Source organism: Equus asinus, chromosome 6 (assembly GCF_041296235.1).
Source record: "Equus asinus isolate D_3611 breed Donkey chromosome 6, EquAss-T2T_v2, whole genome shotgun sequence".
In the NCBI taxonomy this organism is placed as follows: domain Eukaryota; kingdom Metazoa; phylum Chordata; class Mammalia; order Perissodactyla; family Equidae; genus Equus; species Equus asinus.
The window spans coordinates 51,484,168-51,503,003 of record NC_091795.1 but is presented as its reverse complement, the minus strand read 5'-3'; the positions used below and the strand labels follow the sequence as shown (position 1 = coordinate 51,503,003).

The window sequence follows — 18,836 nt, the reverse complement described above, 5'->3', positions numbered from 1 at the left end:
AATCTTTTCTAAATAGATTTGGATTTCTGAGATGTTCTGTCCTTATCATCTTGGAAAAAATGTCTCACTGAGTCTTCTCACCTGTTCCATTTCACACTCCTTGTTCTCCAATACTGATAGACAGCTGTCATCTCGACATCTTTCTTTACTATCATCCTGGGATTTCCTTTTGCTTCTCTCTAGAGTTTTCTTCTTTCTTAACTTATTCTCATTTTAGTGGCTCTCTTCCACTAGCTTCTTGAGAAAGAGCACGTATTTTTGAGATCTTGCATGTTTAAAAATGTCTTTATTCTGTTCTCACACTAAATTGATAGTTTGCCTGAGTATAGAGTTCTAGGTAGGAAATAATGTTTCTCAGAATTTTGAAGGCCTTGCTTCGTTGTCTTCTAGCTTCCATACTGTGTTAAGAAGTATGATGCCGTTTTGATTCCTCATCCTCATCCTTTGTAGGTGTGATCTGTTTTGTCTCTTTAGATACTTGTATGATTTTTTTTTCCTGGTCTTCACAGTTGTAAAATTCGTGGTAATATACTTGGTATGTGTCCTTTCAACCAAATACGCTGGGCATTCAGAAGTCTCTTTCAATTTGGAAACTCCTGTCCTTCAGTTCTGGAAATTGTATTGAATTTGATTGGATTTCCTGCCTTTGTTTTCTCTCTTTCTGGAACTCCTAACATTTGTATGTTGGACCTCTAGGACTGCCTTCTTTTTTTTTTTAACTCTCTTTCCCACTTATTAACCACATTTTCATATTTTATACTTTTCTGCTTTTTGGGGTTTTCTCATCTTCCAAACTTTCCATTGTTTTCCATTTCTGCTGTCATATTTTTAATTTCTAAGAATACTTTTTTCTCTAAATATTTCTTTTTATTTATGTATTTACAGCCTCTTGTCCTTATTTCCAAGGTACAGTATTTTTCCTCTCTGCTTAGATCTGCCAAGTTTGTTACCGCTTATCCATCTGCTTTCCAGCTTTCATAGTTTTTGATGTTGTCTCCTTCTGTTCTCTGTCCTAGTGGGTTATACTTTTAAAAACAAAGTAAAACTAAACAAAAAGCAAAACAAGATTTTGCTGGTATTTTAGTGAGGTTTCAAGAGGGAATGAATGTAAATGTGTGTTGGATCTGCCATCTTTATCTAGAAATTCACTCATAAGGTTTTGATTTTTTTTAATGCTTGGCATATATGGTAAAATTAAAATGCTCTTCCTTAATTTGAAGTTTTAATTTGTCTCGCAAAACTTTGCACTGATTTTCCCATGTGAGATTGCCTACATAGGCCTTTTGAAGTTTTGGTAGAACTTCCCAAACTAATTAAAATTTTTACATTTTTGAGGTGGGGAGGGGAAAGAATGGACTAGAAGGAGAAAACGTAATATTTTTCTCTTTTTTTGCATTTTTCCAAAGATTGATCTAGTCTTTGCGAGACTGGCAATACAAACCATATCAGATAATTTAGATCTAAGAGACGACTCTCGACTGAGAAGCCTTGATATAAGGTGTATTCGCAGCCTAAATGGTAAGCTTCTGAAAAGAAATCTCAGAAACCTGCTTGAAAATGATTAGGCAAATAGAGATCTTTTTGCAGAACTATTAATCGACTCTTTAAGGGATTGGACTAACTCAGTTAAAAATGATGTTGTAATTTTCTTTATACAGATAATCTGACCACATTTAAGCATCTTAAAAAACACAAATGTGTTTGAAATGTTTGTAGTAGTGGTTCTCAAACTTATTGGTCTCAGGACCCCTTTACACTCTAAAAAATTATTGAGGACCCCAAAGACCTTGTGTTTATGTGGGTTGTATCTGTCAATAATTACCATATTATAAATAAAATCAGAAAATTTTAAGTATTTATTAGTTCATTCTAAAATAAAAATAAACCCATTGTAAGTGAATATAAATACATTTTTGTGTGAGAATAGCATTTTTTGCATTTTTGCAAATCTGTTTAGTATTTGACTTAACAGAAGAAAGCTAGATTCTCATATCACCTTTTACAGTCAAGCTCTTGTAATACTTTATTTTGATTGACACATAGGAAGAAAATCTGGCCTCTTAAAGATATATAATTGGAAAAGGGAGGAGTATTTTAATAGCCTTTTCAGATACTTGTGGATATTCTTTGATACTACACCAAAACTTGACCGGTGACAATTTCTTTTTTCTTTCAACAGCTTTGTTTGAGGTATAATTACATACCATAAAATTCACCTTTTTTTAGGTGTACAATTCTGTTGTCTTTCCTATATTCACAGAGTTGTGCACCAAATCCGATTTCAGAACATTTTCATCATCCTCAAAAGATCCCTCATACCCATTTACAGTCATTTCCCTTTCCACCCCTCCAGTCCCAGGCAACCACTAATCTACGTTCTGTCTCTGTAGGTTTGCCTTTTCTGGACATTTCATATAAATGGGATCATGCAATATGTGGTCTTTTGTGTCTGGCTTCTATCACTTAGCATAAAGTTTGTGAGGTCCATCTACGTTTGTAGCATATATAGGTAGTTTATTTTTATTTCTGAATAAAAGTGATCATTTTAAAAAAGTTAATTAGAATATAGAATCTAAAACCATATCAATTAACTTTTAGTACTCTGTTACATTAAAATCCATTTGTCTGTCTTGTTCTTTGACTGGATCTTTTACCCAGGTGTGATTTTGTACTGTCATGCCGTGATGATTTGGAAAATACTGATTCTCAAAGTTATTTGGATCTTCTAAATGTTAACACACATTTCATTATAAAATATCTGCAAAAAATCACATTTAATTCATTAATATCACCACCAATCTCGTCAGAAAAGTCTTTAAGTATTGGAAAACTGTCGAGCTCACAGAAGCAGATACTAGTTGTCCAAAATTCTGATTTCTACTTGAAAGCTTGAATTTTATTATTGGCAACAAATTTTGTCATTTGTTTTCCTTGAAGTGAAGGGCTCACTTTGTTCATTTTTTAGGAGCTGTCTGCTAAATATCCAAGTATGAATAACCATAGTTTGTCATTCTTTCCAGTAAAACTAGTGTTCCTAGAAAAAAGCAGATAGTTCAGCTTACCTTGAACATGTTCAAACATCACATAACATTCCTTTCCTGTTCTCTAACTGCAAACATTTGGCGGTGAAGATATATTGTCTACTAGTACAGTTTGTTGGCTGTGGCTTTGATTTATTACAAAGGTACCAGCAGTTTTACCCATCACTGCTTTTGCACCATCAGTGCAAACATTAACACAGTGAAACAGGCAAAGAAAGCCTTGGTGTTATTATTAAAATAGGTTTGACCTAACAATTCCCAGGGGTCCACAGACCGCACTTTGAAAACCACTGGTTTCCAAAGTGCAACGGTACATCACAGTATTTGTGGATGAGGTTAGCATTGAAGTAATAACAGTTTATAACTGGGAGACGTTTGACTAACAATGAAGTCAGATGTGGAAGAAAGCTAAAAAGATATTCAGACCCATCTCATATTTTAATGTTGGATTGCATTACCCATGTGCTTTTTAATTCTTTAAAATTGAAGTGATTTCTCATATATAAGTGCTGAATTTCAAACCCATAGAAAATAAACCCTCACATTTTATCGTCTTTGGTATTTTTAGCATTTGAGAGTATGGAAGTTAGAAGAGGATTTGAGTTAACTGGGTTTTGTTGCATAATGAAAAATGAATGCTTTATCTTTTTCAGGATGTAGAGTTACTGATGAAATATTGCATTTAGTGCCAAACAAAGAAACTTTTAGACTCACTCTAAGAGCAGTCAAATTATGGGCAAAACGTAAGTATCCCAAGTCTTTTATTTTGTGTTTGCATTATAAAATTATAATTTTCAGTTGCTAATGATAGAAGCACATATGGAAACTCCTGAACCTATTGATACTGTCAAGGATTGAGGTCCAATGAGTTTTGGAGAAGTTGTTTCTTTTTCAGGTGCAATGGTTATGCTGCTCTGATGTGTGACTTCTACCTCCTTCTCCCTTGGGTGAAAACTAAAAGCTCCTGCCTTTCCATCTCAGGTTTCAGCCAGGCAATCAGAATGAGTTAGAACTTGAAGAGGTAAAACCCTCTCTGGTCTTTGAGCTCTTTGTAGGCGGAACTGTCTTACTCATCTTTGTCTCCCCATCATCAGCAAAGAGTCTAGTTGATAGTAGTTATTCAGTAAATCTATTAAATGAAGAGCCTCCGGTGACAGTTTTAACTTGTGGTGGTGGTGGTGTTTTTTTAAAACCTTATAACACTGTTCTAATAAAGCCTGGGACGGCACTAATTTATATATGTATATAAATAGGATATGGTTCAGAAAAGGCCCAGTCCTGAGCTGGCACAGCACATTTTGTATTATTTGTAACTACAGTTAAGAAGTGCTGCACTTCTGGCACCACGTTTTACATAGTCTAAAACAGTGCTCTTCAATAAAACCTTCTGTGACAATGGAAATATTTCATATCTGCTGTTCAATACAGTAACCATGTGGCTGTTGAGGTGAGGAACTGAGTTTTTTAATTTTTTAAAATTTTAATTTAAATTTAAAATTAAACAGTATTTAAGAGAAGTGAAAATATATCCATACAAAAACTTGTACACAAACATTCATAGCTGCATTATTCATAATAGTCAAAAAGTGGAAACGACCACATGTCCATAAACTGAGGAATGGATAAACAAAAAGTGGTGTATCCATAATGTGGAATATTACTTTGCAATAAAAAGGAATGGAGTATTGATACATCTTACAACATATTTGAACATTGAAACCATTATGTTAAGTGAAAGAAGCCAGTGACGGAAGACCACATATTGTACAATTCCACTTTTATGAAATGTCCAGAATAGGCAAATCAGTAGAGAATAAAATAGATTAGTGGTTGCCTAGGTGTGACTGTTACTTTGTGGTGAAAAAAATGTTCCAGATTATGGTGATGGTTACACGATTGTGAGTATACTAAAAACCATTGAATTTTATTCTTTAAATGGATGAGTCTTATGGTATGGAATGCTGTCCCAATAAAGCTGTTACAAAAAGAGAAAAAAAATAGCCACATGTGACTTGTGGCTACCATATTGGACACTGCACATCTAAGAAGACTTTAAGCAAGTAGAATTTGTCGTTTGGCTCAGTTATCTTGTATAGTCAGGATAAAGTAATTTGCAAGGAAGGGATATCACAAACAATTTGTCTTTCCTTACAGATTAAATTAAATACCATGTTTTGTCAGTTATTAGGTGCATATTTTTTACATTTAACATAACAAATTGATATTTTGTATTTCTCTTGCTTAGACATAAAGTAATGCTATATTATATAATTGAGATATCTTAGGTTTGATGAAATATGGTAATACTTTTTAATGGATTGCTATAGGAAACAATCATACAAGGAATGAGTAATATCAATGGTATATTGTACTTTATGGAGAGTATCCAAATTCTGCAAAATATTGACTCCTCAACTTTACATTTGACTTTAAAATGCCCATGAATATGATTACTAATGAAATGTTTATTCTTCCCTACTTCTAGACCCTCCAAATCTCTTTGCTCCTTCCTTTTGTTTCTCTCTCAACTGTAGATATTGAAAGATCAGAAATTCCAGTAATCAGAAAGATCAGAAATATCAGTAGAGCCCAGCTGGGCACTCAGAACTGAGGCAGGGAACTGAGGTGTCTGTAGTGGAAGGCAAAGTAGGGGGTAAGATGAGCAGCTTATGGTTTACTAATAAGACTAGCATGAAAGTCTGCTTGTTGATTTTAATGTTTCTTTAGGGGAAAAGAGTTCTGAGGAACAGTCTTGGGAAGGAGGTTATCCTGTTCCTCATAGTTGAATGTCATGGATAGTGGGTCCTAAGAATAATTAAGAAATATGTTAATTTTCTAGGACGTGGTATCTATTCCAACATGCTGGGATTCCTTGGTGGTGTCTCCTGGGCAATGCTAGTTGCAAGAACTTGCCAACTATATCCAAATGCAGCAGCTTCTACTTTAGTTCATAAGTTCTTTTTAGTTTTTTCCAAGTGGTAAGTAATTATGTGTATTTTCACTATTTACTGACCTCTGCCTATATGTAAATTTGTTTGGAAATTTGAGAGCTGTGTATAGACTTTTTCTGTTGTCTTACTTTCCTTTTTTAAGTTAAAAGTTTAAAAACATCAAATTTGAGGCAGTGATGGAACACCAGATGGCACTTTCTTCTAGGGTGATCTGTAAATGTGGACCTTTAGCTTGAGAGAGTGGTCACAAAAGATTTGGCTCTGCCAAATACTAGCTATATAGAGGTTGTTTAAGATCTCATCTGTAAAATGGAGGTGATAATCAGAGCTACTGCATGGATTTGTTAGGACTATTTTCAGTAAATATTAGCTGTTGCTGTTCTTAAATTATCAGAGTTAAATCCACGAAAGCAAATGAGAAGAAAGGGAAAAATTCAGGTTTAAATCAGTTACGGCTAATGGCCAAAGCAGTCTTTGCCCTTTCAGAGAACACTGCTTTAAAATAAGCAGCTTTTTCCTTTGTATGCTTCCTTCCCTTGGCCATTTCTTTTTTTTTTTTTTTTTTTTTTTTGTCTCCAGTATCAAATACCCGAAATACTAGCCATATGAAAGTTGGAACAGAGTCTGATGATTTTAATGTTTCATATAGTTCCTGAAGTGAGGTCCTGTGTGAGTAATTTGCCTTGTTCATATTAGGGAATGGCCAAATCCTGTGCTGCTGAAGCAACCTGAAGAAAGCAATTTGAATTTGCCTGTTTGGGATCCTCGGGTATGTGACTTAGGGAATTTCATTAACCCTTTTAGGAAAAGGATGATTCTCTAAATTATAGGCTAAAGATAATTCTTCTTATCCCTGCTCTTCTTCCTTCCATATAAATATAGTTCTTTCCCTTCTTCTCCTGTGTTTGGTGCAAATGATTTGTATCTCCAATGCTGATCCAAATGTTATGTCATTAAAAATCACCCATGTAAGACTAGATGAGTGGTTGTATCAACCAAAATGTCATAATCCATTGTTAAAAGCTCTCTTACAAGTAGTTTCTAGTAATAGTTAAAGTACTGAAATATATAAAAAATTTACTTTGCAGTGCAATTTAAAGCAGATTCATTGTTCCAAGATAGCATAACTCTCACTCACCTTGCGTTTTAATTTGCTTTTAAAGTGAGTGCTCCTTCCTCTGAGTAACCTAGGGGAAGTCATCCAGTGAGTAGATGTGGAAAGAGGATTGAGAACCATTGGACCAGATAATGCTTTTTGCAGCTATGATACTGTGTTTCCATTGTTTATAAATGTACCATCAGTTTAACAGCTTTTCTTGGGTAAAATAAACTTCTACAGAGTTTCCTTTGATCAGACACATCTGACTTCAGAAATAAATGTAGTTGGGGAGGGGAAATGTACTTCTTAGCATTGAGGAAATGTAGTATTAAATTTATATTTCATATTCTTCAGACTTTTGGGGAAATGAAGTGAGGACAACTGAAATAGGAGAATAGATCAAATATTCTGCTTCTAATTTCACAGGTAAATCCATCAGATAGGTATCATCTCATGCCCATAATCACCCCTGCCTACCCACAACAGAATTCTACGTATAATGTGTCCACATCAACTCGAACAGTAATGGTAGAAGAATTTAAACAAGGTAAACCTGTTGGCCCTATTGTCCTTTACATATTCCCACAAGTTTTTGGTTGACAACAGTTTTGTTCTCTATTGCAGTTATGCCTATTCTAAAAATTCTTTCAAATGTGTATTTTTTTCAGTAGTTAGTTTTCAAAAATGTATGATAATATTTTAAGGCCAAAAATGGAGCCAGCCCAGTGTGGTTGAAATTGATTTTTCACTCAAGAATTTGTTGGGGTTAGAGGTTTTGGGGTTGTGTGATAATACAATTGTCAGTTTTCAAAATCAGTCTCTCTCTTTTTTTAATTTAGGTCTCGCAGTTACGGATGAAATTCTTCAAGGGAAATCAGATTGGTCCAAACTACTTGAGCCACCAAATTTTTTTCAAAAGTATAGGTATTTGAAATTTTGCATTTTGTGTATGTGTATGTTTAAAAAAGAAGAATGTTAAACCTACAGAGTTTATATATGATAGGTGACAATTGTCACTTATATTTTGAATGAAATAGAGAATAGCTTAGCAGAAATCCTAAGTAATGCAAGAGTTCCTATGTTCTAGTAGTATCTGACCCAAAAAAAAACAATTAGTGACTTGTTTTGGTGAGGAAGATTGGCCCTGAGCTAACATCCTTGCCAATCCTCTTTTTGCTTGAGGAAGAGTTTCATCAAGCTAACATCTATCCTGATCTTTATTTTGTATGTGGGACACCTCCACAGCATGGGTTTTAATAAGTAGTGTGTAGGTCCACGCCCAGGATCCGAACCTGCGAACCCTGGGCCACCAAAGCAGAGCTCACGAACTTAACCACTATGCCACTGGGCCAGCCCCATGAATTGTTTTATAATTGCATGTCTAGAATTAATTTTTTGAAAATTAGAGCATGTTTTAATTTTTATAAATTGTGTGCCTATATTAACTCTTTTGTTCGTTGGGAGAGAGAAAGAAAAAATAATAATGGAAAAACAGACCCTAACAGTATGTCTTGCTTTTTTTTTTTTTCCTGAATCTTGCTGAAAATTCTTCATAGACATTATATAGTATTAACTGCCAGTGCATCAACAGAAGAAAACCATCTGGAGTGGTAAGACTTATATCTCATCTTCTCTACCTGCTGTGTGGTGATAACATATTTATGTAGTGCTTTACCATTTACAAAATACTTTCTCTATTTTCAAAATCATTAAATCTTATTGGTGACTATTTTACATGACCATGGAGCATCAGTGTTTGAGAAATGCCATCAAATTAATGTTTCAGAATCAGAAGTGACACAAGATAAGGATATACGTATGGGTCTTTGCCTTTTGTTACTTCTAAGCATTGGATTTAAGCAAAATTGTGAGGTATTGAATGATTCTGATACCTAGGCTCTTACTGAGTTTTCCATCCTTGCCATCATGTTTTCCCCATCAAAACTAGAAGGAAAAGACACTTACATATTCTTTTAATTAGGAGATGGTGGCATGAAAGGTTTCAGATTTTAAGCTTCTGTCAACAGATAGGAGATATTTTTGGTCAAGGAGCAGTGCATTCTTTCTAGTGCATCTAAGTTCATTCCCTTTGCCTCCAGTGTCTTGACATCCCAAGCTCCATCAGGCAGAAGCTTCTAGGCCACCAGAGATGGTTGTCACTTCTCACTCCTAGAAAAGGAAAACAGAACAATACTGTCTTATTTTGCATCAAGGCTTTAACATATATTTCAGATAGTTAAAGGGACCCTGAAAAGAATCTGTTCACTAAAACAGAGTATTTCATTTGTCTAGATCAGGGTCAGGAAACTATGTTCTGGGCCATATCCAGTCTGCCACTTGTCTTAATAAATAAAGTTTTATTGGAACACAGTCATGCTCACTCATTTATATATTGTCTGTGACTGCCTTCCTGCTATACAGCAGAGCTGAATAGTTGTAATACGAAGTATATGGCCCACAAAGCCTAAAATATTTACTATCTGGCCCTTTATAGAAAAAGTTTGCCAACCTCTCACTTAGATAACACTGAGGAATAATTCAGTGTTTTGCATATCTGCTGTTGAAGCACACACAATTATAATGTGTAAGCTTTTTCAAGTGTTTAGAAAATGTAAAATATTCTTGTTCTAACTCATAAAGTCATTAAGAAGTTAACATGATAGCTGACAGCAATCACGTTTCATAAGTGAGATAAAGTTGTAGAAATCTGATGAAACTTTCTATATTTTAGTAATATCTGGTCTGATATTAGTGAATTCTTTTTTTTTTTTTTTTTTTTTTTGGTGAGGAAGATTCATCCTGAGCTGACGTCTATTTGCCAATCTTCCTCTTTTTGCTTGGGGAAGAAAGATTAGCCCTGAGCTAACATCTATGCCAGTCTTCCTCTATTTTGTATGTGGATCGTCACCACAGCATGGCTGACAAGTGGCGTAGGTCTGCACCCAGGATCCAAACCTGTGAACCCTGGCCACCAAAGCAGAGCATGCTTAACTTAACCACCATGCCACAGGGCCTGCCCTATGAATTTTTTTTAAATGCAATATCTTGTATCAGTTTTGTGAGAACAAAATTGAAATGAAACAGAGCATATTTATTTCATGAATTAAGCGCGAATTATTAGCTTTTTTTGTTCACATTATTTAAACATATCTTAGCTTTAGGGTTTAGACATAAGATTTGAAAGTGGAAAAAGATTTTGAATCAGATTAACCAAGAGTTTTTGTTCATGCTCAAATCATGACTATTTTATGGTCTTAACAGGCAGGGTATTTTAGATTGGGAATGCATTAAATAGATCAGTTCTTCTTTAAAAAAGGAGATGGGGACACACACAGATTCTCTAAGTAACTTGTCACTTACTGGAATGGTATTTTAAACAGTCGCTAATATAGTGGACTGAATTTTTTAAATGAACTTGTAAAGCATGATAGCTAATATGCTGTTTGGTTTACTTGGATGTAGCTTCCCAATTTAATGTGAAAAATCTTGTCCATTGTTTTATTTTAGGGTTGGATTAGTAGAATCCAAAATCCGTGTACTTGTTGGGAACTTGGAACGGAATGAATTTATTACTCTTGCCCATGTAAATCCTCAGTCATTCCCAGGAAATAAAGAACATCATAAAGAGTAAGTTATTTTTTAATATTATATTTCTTAAATGATGCTATTTGACATATGCATTATTTAAGATCAATTGTGAGATTGTTATTTATTAGGCATTGATGAGGGATGATACATTAGTATATTTGAGCATGAGTGGTCATGCATTAAAACTAAGTACATGCTACGTTGGTAGCTCACACACTCCGGCAAAAATTCCAACACAATATTTGGAGCATCTTTAAGTATATATTTAGTAAGTCATTTTCAAAGCCATTTAATCCTCTCTATGACAACACAGGATAACTCACCTGTGTTCTTAGTGTCAGTGTTAAGAATTTGGCCAGACCATTGTAATTTGTATTTACGTGTCCACAGATACCAAGTTTTAATTGCAAAATAGCATCTATAAAATTGTAGAAAATTAATGGAAATTCTTAAAATTTTTTTTTATAGCAACAATTACGTATCAATGTGGTTCCTTGGAATAATTTTTCGGAGAGTAGAGAATGCAGAAAGTGTTAACATAGACTTGACGTACGATATACAGTCATTTACTGATACAGGTAAGATTTTGTCATCATAAAGCTGTGGTTGTCAACCTTGGCTGTATGTAACGCAGTATCATCTGCCTGGGATCCGGCTGGCTGTATTTTTTAAAGTTCTGCAATTGGTTAAATGAATGTGGTACATCCATATTATGAAAATCTATGCTGCTATTAAAAAAAGTAAAGGCATGGTGAAACAATTTCCAAGACATTAAGTTGTGGGTGGGGGATAGATTGCAGACCAGTGTCTATAGTGTGCTACCATTTATATAAATAAGTAAAGAATATATGCATGTTTGCTTGTAAATACATAGAGTATTTCTGGAATGATATATAGTTTTAAAAAAGGAAACTGGCAGAACTGGTTGCTTCTAGAACGAGGAACCAGGTGTATCTAGGGGACAGTGGTGAAGAGACTTCACTGAATATTCTTGAACCCTTTAAGTTTTGTATCTGTTTTAAAACAAAAAGAAAGACTAAAGAAACTACAGGTGAGGGGCTGGCCCCGTGGCCAAGTGGTTAAGTTCACGTGCTCCGCTGCAGGCGGCCCAGTGTTTCGTTGGTTCGAATGCTGGGTGCGGACATGGCACTGCTCATCAGGCCACGCTGAGGCAGCGTCCCACATGCCACAACTAGAAGGACCCACAACGAAGAATATACAACTGTGTACCGGGGGTCTTTGGGGAGAAAAAGGAAAAAAATAAAATCTTTAAAAAAAAATTTTTTAAAAAAAGAAACTACAGGTGATTCTTAGTGTGCACAGGCAGGGTTTGTAATCACTGTCATAAAGATGACTTGATTTTTACGTTTTTATATGAAGTAAATATCAGTCAGTATAGGCTTGCTGAATATGTTTCAGAATCAGTGAAAAGAGTGTCTTTTAGAACACCCGGCTCCCTAATAACGCCTTTCTGGATTATCTTAATATATCTGTTATAAATTTGGAGTTGTCTTAATAATCTGGAATAATGTACATTCATTACTATTAATATTCTTGGTTTGGCTCATCTGGGTTTTCTAAATTCTATTCAGCTAGCTGTCATATTTGTCATGAAAATGTGGATTCCTGCATTGCCTTAGAACTACTGAATCACACTCTCTGGGAGTGGAGCCAGAGAATCTGCAAGTTGAACAAGCACTCCTGCTGATTCTTCTATAAGCAATCTGGAAAGAAAACATAGATATAAATTTTTCCATTCTAATTTGGGCTCATTTTTCAAAAGGGGGAGGTTTGGAAGCTCTGTTTATTATAGATTGATAAAATGTTCTCCTCCAGATAGAGATACTGAGTTCCCAAGAGATTAATTAACCACATTTCACAGTAGTTACTGTGCAAAAGAAGCCTCCCGTCCATGTCTTCAGTAAGCTTATAATCTGATTGAATATTCACAGTTAATATAGTCATGTTCCGCGTAATGACCTGTCAGTCAGCAATGAACCCCATATACCACAGTGGTTCCCATAAGATTAGTAGCACATAGCCTAGGCATGTGGTAGGCTGTACCATCTTGGTTTGTTTAAGTACACTTGATGTTGACACAATGATGAAATCACCTAACGACGCATTTCTCAAAGTATTTCCATTGTTAAGCGATACATGACTATACATTAAATAATTTATGTGGTAGTTAATAAAACTGATTTTCTCATAAAGTGTGAAAAGCACTAGAATGGGAATCTAGGCCAATCCCAGCCAGGCATTCAGGGCTGTTGAGCCTCATTTCCTCACCTGTACAGTAACAATGTATTTCTAGATGGCTTCTGACATCTGACGTTCTATAATTAGTGCAGTAAAAGAAGCTTCATGGGAGAGGAGAGCTTGAATTACATGTTGGGTATTTGGTATAAGGATTAGCTTAGACTTGGGCAAATAATTATGAAAAGAGATTGCCTTTTGGGAAGACAGCTGACAAAATTTGGAAAAACCTTTTTTGCATACATTCATTTTGTTAATGAGATTTGACTATGGGGAACTCTTAGAAGCTGGACATGAGAAAACTAGTGGTACTTGAGTAGGATTGTGACATGGTGAAAATGTTTTAGAAATAATTTGTTCTGTAAGAGGAATGTGTGTTTATGTAGTCGTAGGGAGATATAAGAGGTACGCGTTTCAGAAAAAGAAAAGAGTCCTTGGTTCAGAAAGAAGTTTCCCATTTAGTAACGTATTGACATTGTTACAGTGTACAGACAGGCAAACAATATAAACATGCTAAAGGAAGGAATGAAAATTGAAGCAACTCATGTTAAAAAAAAACAACTTCATCACTACCTTCCAGCAGAGATTCTTCAAAAGAAGAAAAAGGTGAGTTTGTAATCTTAACTTTCCAGTGTGTTGCCACTCACACAAATGATCCTGGGACCCAGTTTGCGTTCTTACAGCTCCCATTCCTATTGGGATTCAGAGGGAAGGTACAGGGGGTTCAATTTGGGACTAAAAACTCACCTTCATGAATCACAAAGATAGTGTGTTTTATATGTACTTCAGAATTGAAACCAGTCATTATTCTCATTTGCTTTTTGAAATCCTAAAAGCTTTCTACTCTTTCAGCAAAGTCTTTCTGATGTCAGTCGAAGTTCAAGTGGACTTCAATCCAAAAGATCATCTCTGGATGGCAGTTGTTTGGATAGCTCCAGAGACACTGACAATGGAACACCTTTTAATTCCCCAGTGTCTACAAACAAACCTTCCAAGCCTGATGTTCCTCCTGCAGGAGAAACTGAAAGGTCTGTGTTTCAAAATTGTCCTTTCAGTCTTCAGTTTGTTTGAGGATAATGTGAACTTTTCTTTACCTTTGCTGTACCTTTTTTAATTGTTAAAAGATTTTCTTTTTACCAGCTGCTAGTCAGTTTTTTCTTTAGAAATACTTGACAATTCGTGGTAATCCTGTGGGACATGGTATACGTTTATGAGTAATGTGGGACTAGATAAGTACCCAGAAACACACAGGTTTTCTATTTAATTTTTTGTCTTAATTCTCACTGGGTCCTCTGCCTTTTTCTCCCCTTATCTCTTCCTTCAGTGAAATGTTAAAGTAGGAGAACTTGAAAGAAGTAATCCTAAATGTTGAGTGTTTTAAATAAGTAATACTTAAATATTTAATGATGATAATTTAACACTTTTAATAGGAATAATGCTGAGCCTGCTGCCGTAATTGTGGAAAAGCCACTGAGTATTCCACCAGCTCAAGGACTGTCTATTCCAGTCATTGGTGCAAGTAGGTATCTACACTCGTGTTGATAATGATTCTACTACATATATATTTAATTACTAAAATCTTTCTTTTTCTCCCTTTCAGAAGTTGACTCTGCAGTAAAAGCTGTATCACCCCCAGCTGTGTGCACCATTCCTACTGTAGTAGGACGAAATGTCATTCCTAGAATCACAACACCCCACAACCCTGCCCCGGCACAACCACATCTAAATGGAATGTCAAGTATAGCTAAGAACGTTACGCCCAAAAGATCCCATTCCCCATCCATAGATGGGTCTTCCAAGAGGTTGAAAGACATAGAAAAGGTAAAGTTAAAACTTTAGTGGTGATTCAGCACTTGATTTTTTAAAAGTTAATTTAAAATAGTATTTGAACTCACAATTCTCCATAGCTTTCTTAATGTTCTGTTAGGATTTGACTGTTTAAAAAGAATATTTACCCAAACCCTAAAGGAATAATACTAATTGTTCATCCTAAATTCAAATTACTAATGTGTCAGAAAAATTGAATGATTGGTCTTAGTTTCTCCTTGACATACACAGAAGTCTTTACTGGTGACTAAATAATCATTTATTGTGTGTCATAATGTTGATCTCCTCTTTCTCCAGTAGGTGGTGGTAAAACTATTTTATTTGTTATAATCCGAATCGATTTAACCAAAAAGCTAACGCAAACTGTAGAAATTAAGGATGGATGCAGTTGAATTCAATCTAATTTAAATTTCCTTCCCTCACCAACCCATTTTTGTAGTTTTGATGATAGCCTTAATCACTAGTTTCTCACTTTATATAGATTTGTATGGTTTTTGTAGGTAATAATAGCAACTCATTTTAATGTTTATATTTTAGTTTATTCGACTGGAATCAACGTTTAAGGAATCTCGTGCTGCTGAGGACAGAAAAAGAAAATCAGTGGTAAATATATTAATAGTGTACTTCAAACTATTTACTTTTAAAGAGCCATGTATCAGAGAAAGTAGTATATTCAAAAGAAGATCAGATTAGATCTGTCTTGCAAGTTTTGCTTATGTTTTATTTCATGTAGAAATAAGCTTTTACATATAGGAAAGAAAGTTTTCACTTGTATATAATTGTTCTGTTTTTAGGATACCATTGGAGGAGAATGTATGCCTATTCCAACTATTGATACATCACGCAAAAAGGTAACAAATAGTCTTATTCATAGGTAGGATACGTAGGTAAAAATTCATAGATAATCTACAGATACAAAAAGCTTATTAAGAGCCTAACTGGGTGAAGGAAAGGTTACTCCTTTGTCCCTGTCCTCAAAGACCAGCAGTGTAGTTGGGAGTTGGGGCTGGAAATAGCAAAGTGTGAAGTCCTAAATGTATGTACCTCAGAAGTCTAGAGAAGACAGAGTAGTTTAAGACTTCATAATTTATTCAGATTATCTTCAACCTTTGTTTTTTATTTATTTTTAAAGAAGCAGTTTAGTGCTCAGCACAATAATTTCTTACCAACATTTGATAAGATATCTTTTGTACCACTGCTTACTGTCAAAATTTAGGTTTGCTAATTAGGAACTATACTTAATAATATTTTGGAGGAACCAAATGTACCAGTGTTTAGTAAGTACTTTTAAAACGTGAACTAAAGAGTCTCCTAAATCTCAATTTAAAAATTTATTTTTCAAAGAATTACCATTTAAACTGATAATAAAGTAGTATTAAGCATGGTAAGCTAATAAGCAGGTGCTCGAAAAATCAGTGTCGTGTAAACAGAGAAAGCCCTTCCCTGAGTGTTTACAGTGAACAAAATGGCGTATTTTCACCCTCATTAAAGAATAAAGTGCTTCTCATCACAAGCAGCTGCCACCCTGCCAGGTTCCCCAGGATTTATTGGCCATTCTAAAGCAAAATAGAAAGTGTCCTCATACTTTCTATTAGTTGTAGAATTTGTGAAATTTCTTTTAACATAAGAATGGATTGCAAAAAATATGGGTGTTTAGTTATTTTATGTGTGATAATGGAAGAAAAAAATTTGACATGGAGACTCAAGTGTGAAAGCATGAAATAACATATCTGGGTTTTGTTTTAAAATATTTCAAGTATAAAGAGTAAGAGCATAAACCAAACAAATGTAGCAAAATTTTAATAATGTCTGAGTCTTAGTTGTAGCACCTAATCTTCATTGTCCTATTCTTTACTTTTATGTATGTCTGAAATTTTTCTTGTTTTTCTGAATGGATGTGCCTGTGATATAGATACTTTTAGCCAAGGTAACCTGAGAGGAGAATTAACTCCTGTAGTTCTCTCTTGACAAGAAGCTAACGTACTGTTTCAATCACACAACTATCTGTATTTTGGGGGTCAAGGTCTGTCTATGTTTCTCAATTTGTTGGACTTTGCCTTCATTATATAATAATCTTTAGTGTCCACAAAAGCCTTCATATAGACTTCCCTGAATTTCACCATCACTGAAGTTACCCAGCCTGACTGCAGTCAGTTTTCCTGAGAACTTAAGTGCCTCACAGGTTGGGTTATAGTGTTCTTCTGCACGAATGCATTATAGAAACTGATTGAGGATATAATTGGTTATCAAATTTTCCTCTGTAACACACACTCGTTTTTCAGCTTACACTCCAAGAGATTCCTGTTTAGTGACCATATACTTCCTATTTCTCTTTACCATGGCCTGACTTTTAGGAAGACTCTGTTCTTTATGCATTTCTCAGTTTGGAAGTGGCAGTTGATTTAACAAAGTCCTCTTTCCTATACCTATGCTCCTCCCACTTCTGCCCTTTCCCTATCCCTCTGCTTTTCACCTCTGACTGTAAAAAAAAAAAAAACTCCCCCCAACAAGAAATGCCTATGAAACATTGGGAGAAAATATTCAACACAGACTTGAGTGTTTAGGAGCTTAAAGGATTTCCAGAAAAATTCAGTTTTGTGACTGATCTACTAGTTGGGCCTTTGTAACATACAGTTTCTATTTCTTTCTGATAGAGACTACCCAGTAAAGAACTACCAGATTCATCATCTCCAGTTCCAGCAAATAACATCCGTGTCATCAAAAATTCCATTCGACTGACCCTCAATCGGTAAAAGCAGTGCCTCCTTACTTAAGTGAATATGCAATCATTTAGCGGCATAGATGCAGCCACTCTTTTTAAAAGAGAAGTGGCTGTCATGCATAAAATAAGGTGAAAGTTACAGTCATCAGCCTAACGACCTTGAAGTGGTTTTTGAACTCTCACACTTTGACCTGCAGATGCTGTAGCATTCTCTCACTGATTGCTACATACACTTCTCTGAGGATCACCTGCTATCAAATTGTCATCTACAATAGTATGGCTTTGCGTTGGAGGTTTTACTGCCTTAACTTTCGATGCTTGTTTCTCTGTTATGGGAACCAGTTCTTGGCTCTTTGGACACTGATAAAACAAGTCCTGAACTCTTTTTTTTTTTTCCTTTTTTTAAGTCTTATGTTGTAATCATTGTATAGAACTGAAAAAGTTGAAAACAAAAAAAAAAAAATTGTCTTGTAATTTTCCAAATGTTAACACATATTTACTTTAGCATTGAAGCCACTTTGTGAATCCTGAGATAAATGAATGTGAGGTATCTTTTCAGCTTTCTTCATTTGTGTAGATGTACTTATTGTCTGTTCTGTTGATTTAAATTATTTTTTCTCCAGATTGGCACTTGGAATATTTAATTTTTTATTTTTTTGTGCCTTTCTGTCCAAATGTTGCATAGTTAGCAGGGAGGATTAGTCCAGTGATTACATAAGAGTTGGGCACCATAAATTCTCAATATTTTGCCTCCTGTGGAGGCCTTCAAAATGCATCTTTATGAAGAATCAAAATATAACCAGGATACTGAAAGTCAGTATATGAATGGTGAAATTGTTACGTATTGTGTCTCATGCCATCCTTGTTAGTTGACTGGTATTTTTTACTGAGGAGCATCTCATTCCAGCATCAAAATAAGATACCTTTAAGTACGGCAAACTTGTATTTTTGAGGTGTAAAATTAACTTGGCATGATAATTCCTGACCATTACTTACCCCACAACTTCAGACAGTTTCTTCATGGACTAGGCATGCAGAAATAAGCAGTGGATTTTATTGAAACCTGAAGGCATTTTTGAATGACATTGTTACCAACCATTAATTGGCTCAGGACCTTTGTAATTTTTATTTAACTACATAAGTTGTCTTTTTTTACACTGCTTTTTTCAATGCATTTCTTAATATTTTTTAAGTTTCATGAACGCATGCTCAGTTTATTAAAATCCATAACCATGTAATTCTTGTAATATGTTGATTCAGTGTTTTGTAAATGAAGTCGTATGTATTTTCAGAGTATTTTTGTATGTACTGTAAGATACCATCTTTTCAAAGAGAAAACTTTAAAACCTTTA

General features: G+C 34.9%; 1 protein-coding gene across 1 annotated transcript in view; it reads left to right on the top strand.

The window, feature by feature from the left end:
- Nucleotides 1-18,836, top strand: part of PAPOLG (poly(A) polymerase gamma) — a 29,637-nt gene extending 10,801 nt beyond the window's left edge. The window contains exons 7-22 of the mRNA XM_014839316.3: nucleotides 1,407-1,518; nucleotides 3,695-3,784; nucleotides 5,881-6,019; nucleotides 6,689-6,761; nucleotides 7,518-7,638; nucleotides 7,931-8,015; nucleotides 8,648-8,701; nucleotides 10,599-10,718; nucleotides 11,148-11,257; nucleotides 13,420-13,541; nucleotides 13,788-13,963; nucleotides 14,366-14,454; nucleotides 14,536-14,756; nucleotides 15,300-15,365; nucleotides 15,557-15,613; nucleotides 17,417-18,836. Of these exons, the coding sequence (XP_014694802.1) occupies nucleotides 1,407-1,518; nucleotides 3,695-3,784; nucleotides 5,881-6,019; nucleotides 6,689-6,761; nucleotides 7,518-7,638; nucleotides 7,931-8,015; nucleotides 8,648-8,701; nucleotides 10,599-10,718; nucleotides 11,148-11,257; nucleotides 13,420-13,541; nucleotides 13,788-13,963; nucleotides 14,366-14,454; nucleotides 14,536-14,756; nucleotides 15,300-15,365; nucleotides 15,557-15,613; nucleotides 17,417-17,515 (1,734 nt within the window). The 3' untranslated portion in view covers nucleotides 17,516-18,836. The remainder of the gene's footprint in view (nucleotides 1-1,406; nucleotides 1,519-3,694; nucleotides 3,785-5,880; nucleotides 6,020-6,688; nucleotides 6,762-7,517; nucleotides 7,639-7,930; nucleotides 8,016-8,647; nucleotides 8,702-10,598; nucleotides 10,719-11,147; nucleotides 11,258-13,419; nucleotides 13,542-13,787; nucleotides 13,964-14,365; nucleotides 14,455-14,535; nucleotides 14,757-15,299; nucleotides 15,366-15,556; nucleotides 15,614-17,416) is intronic.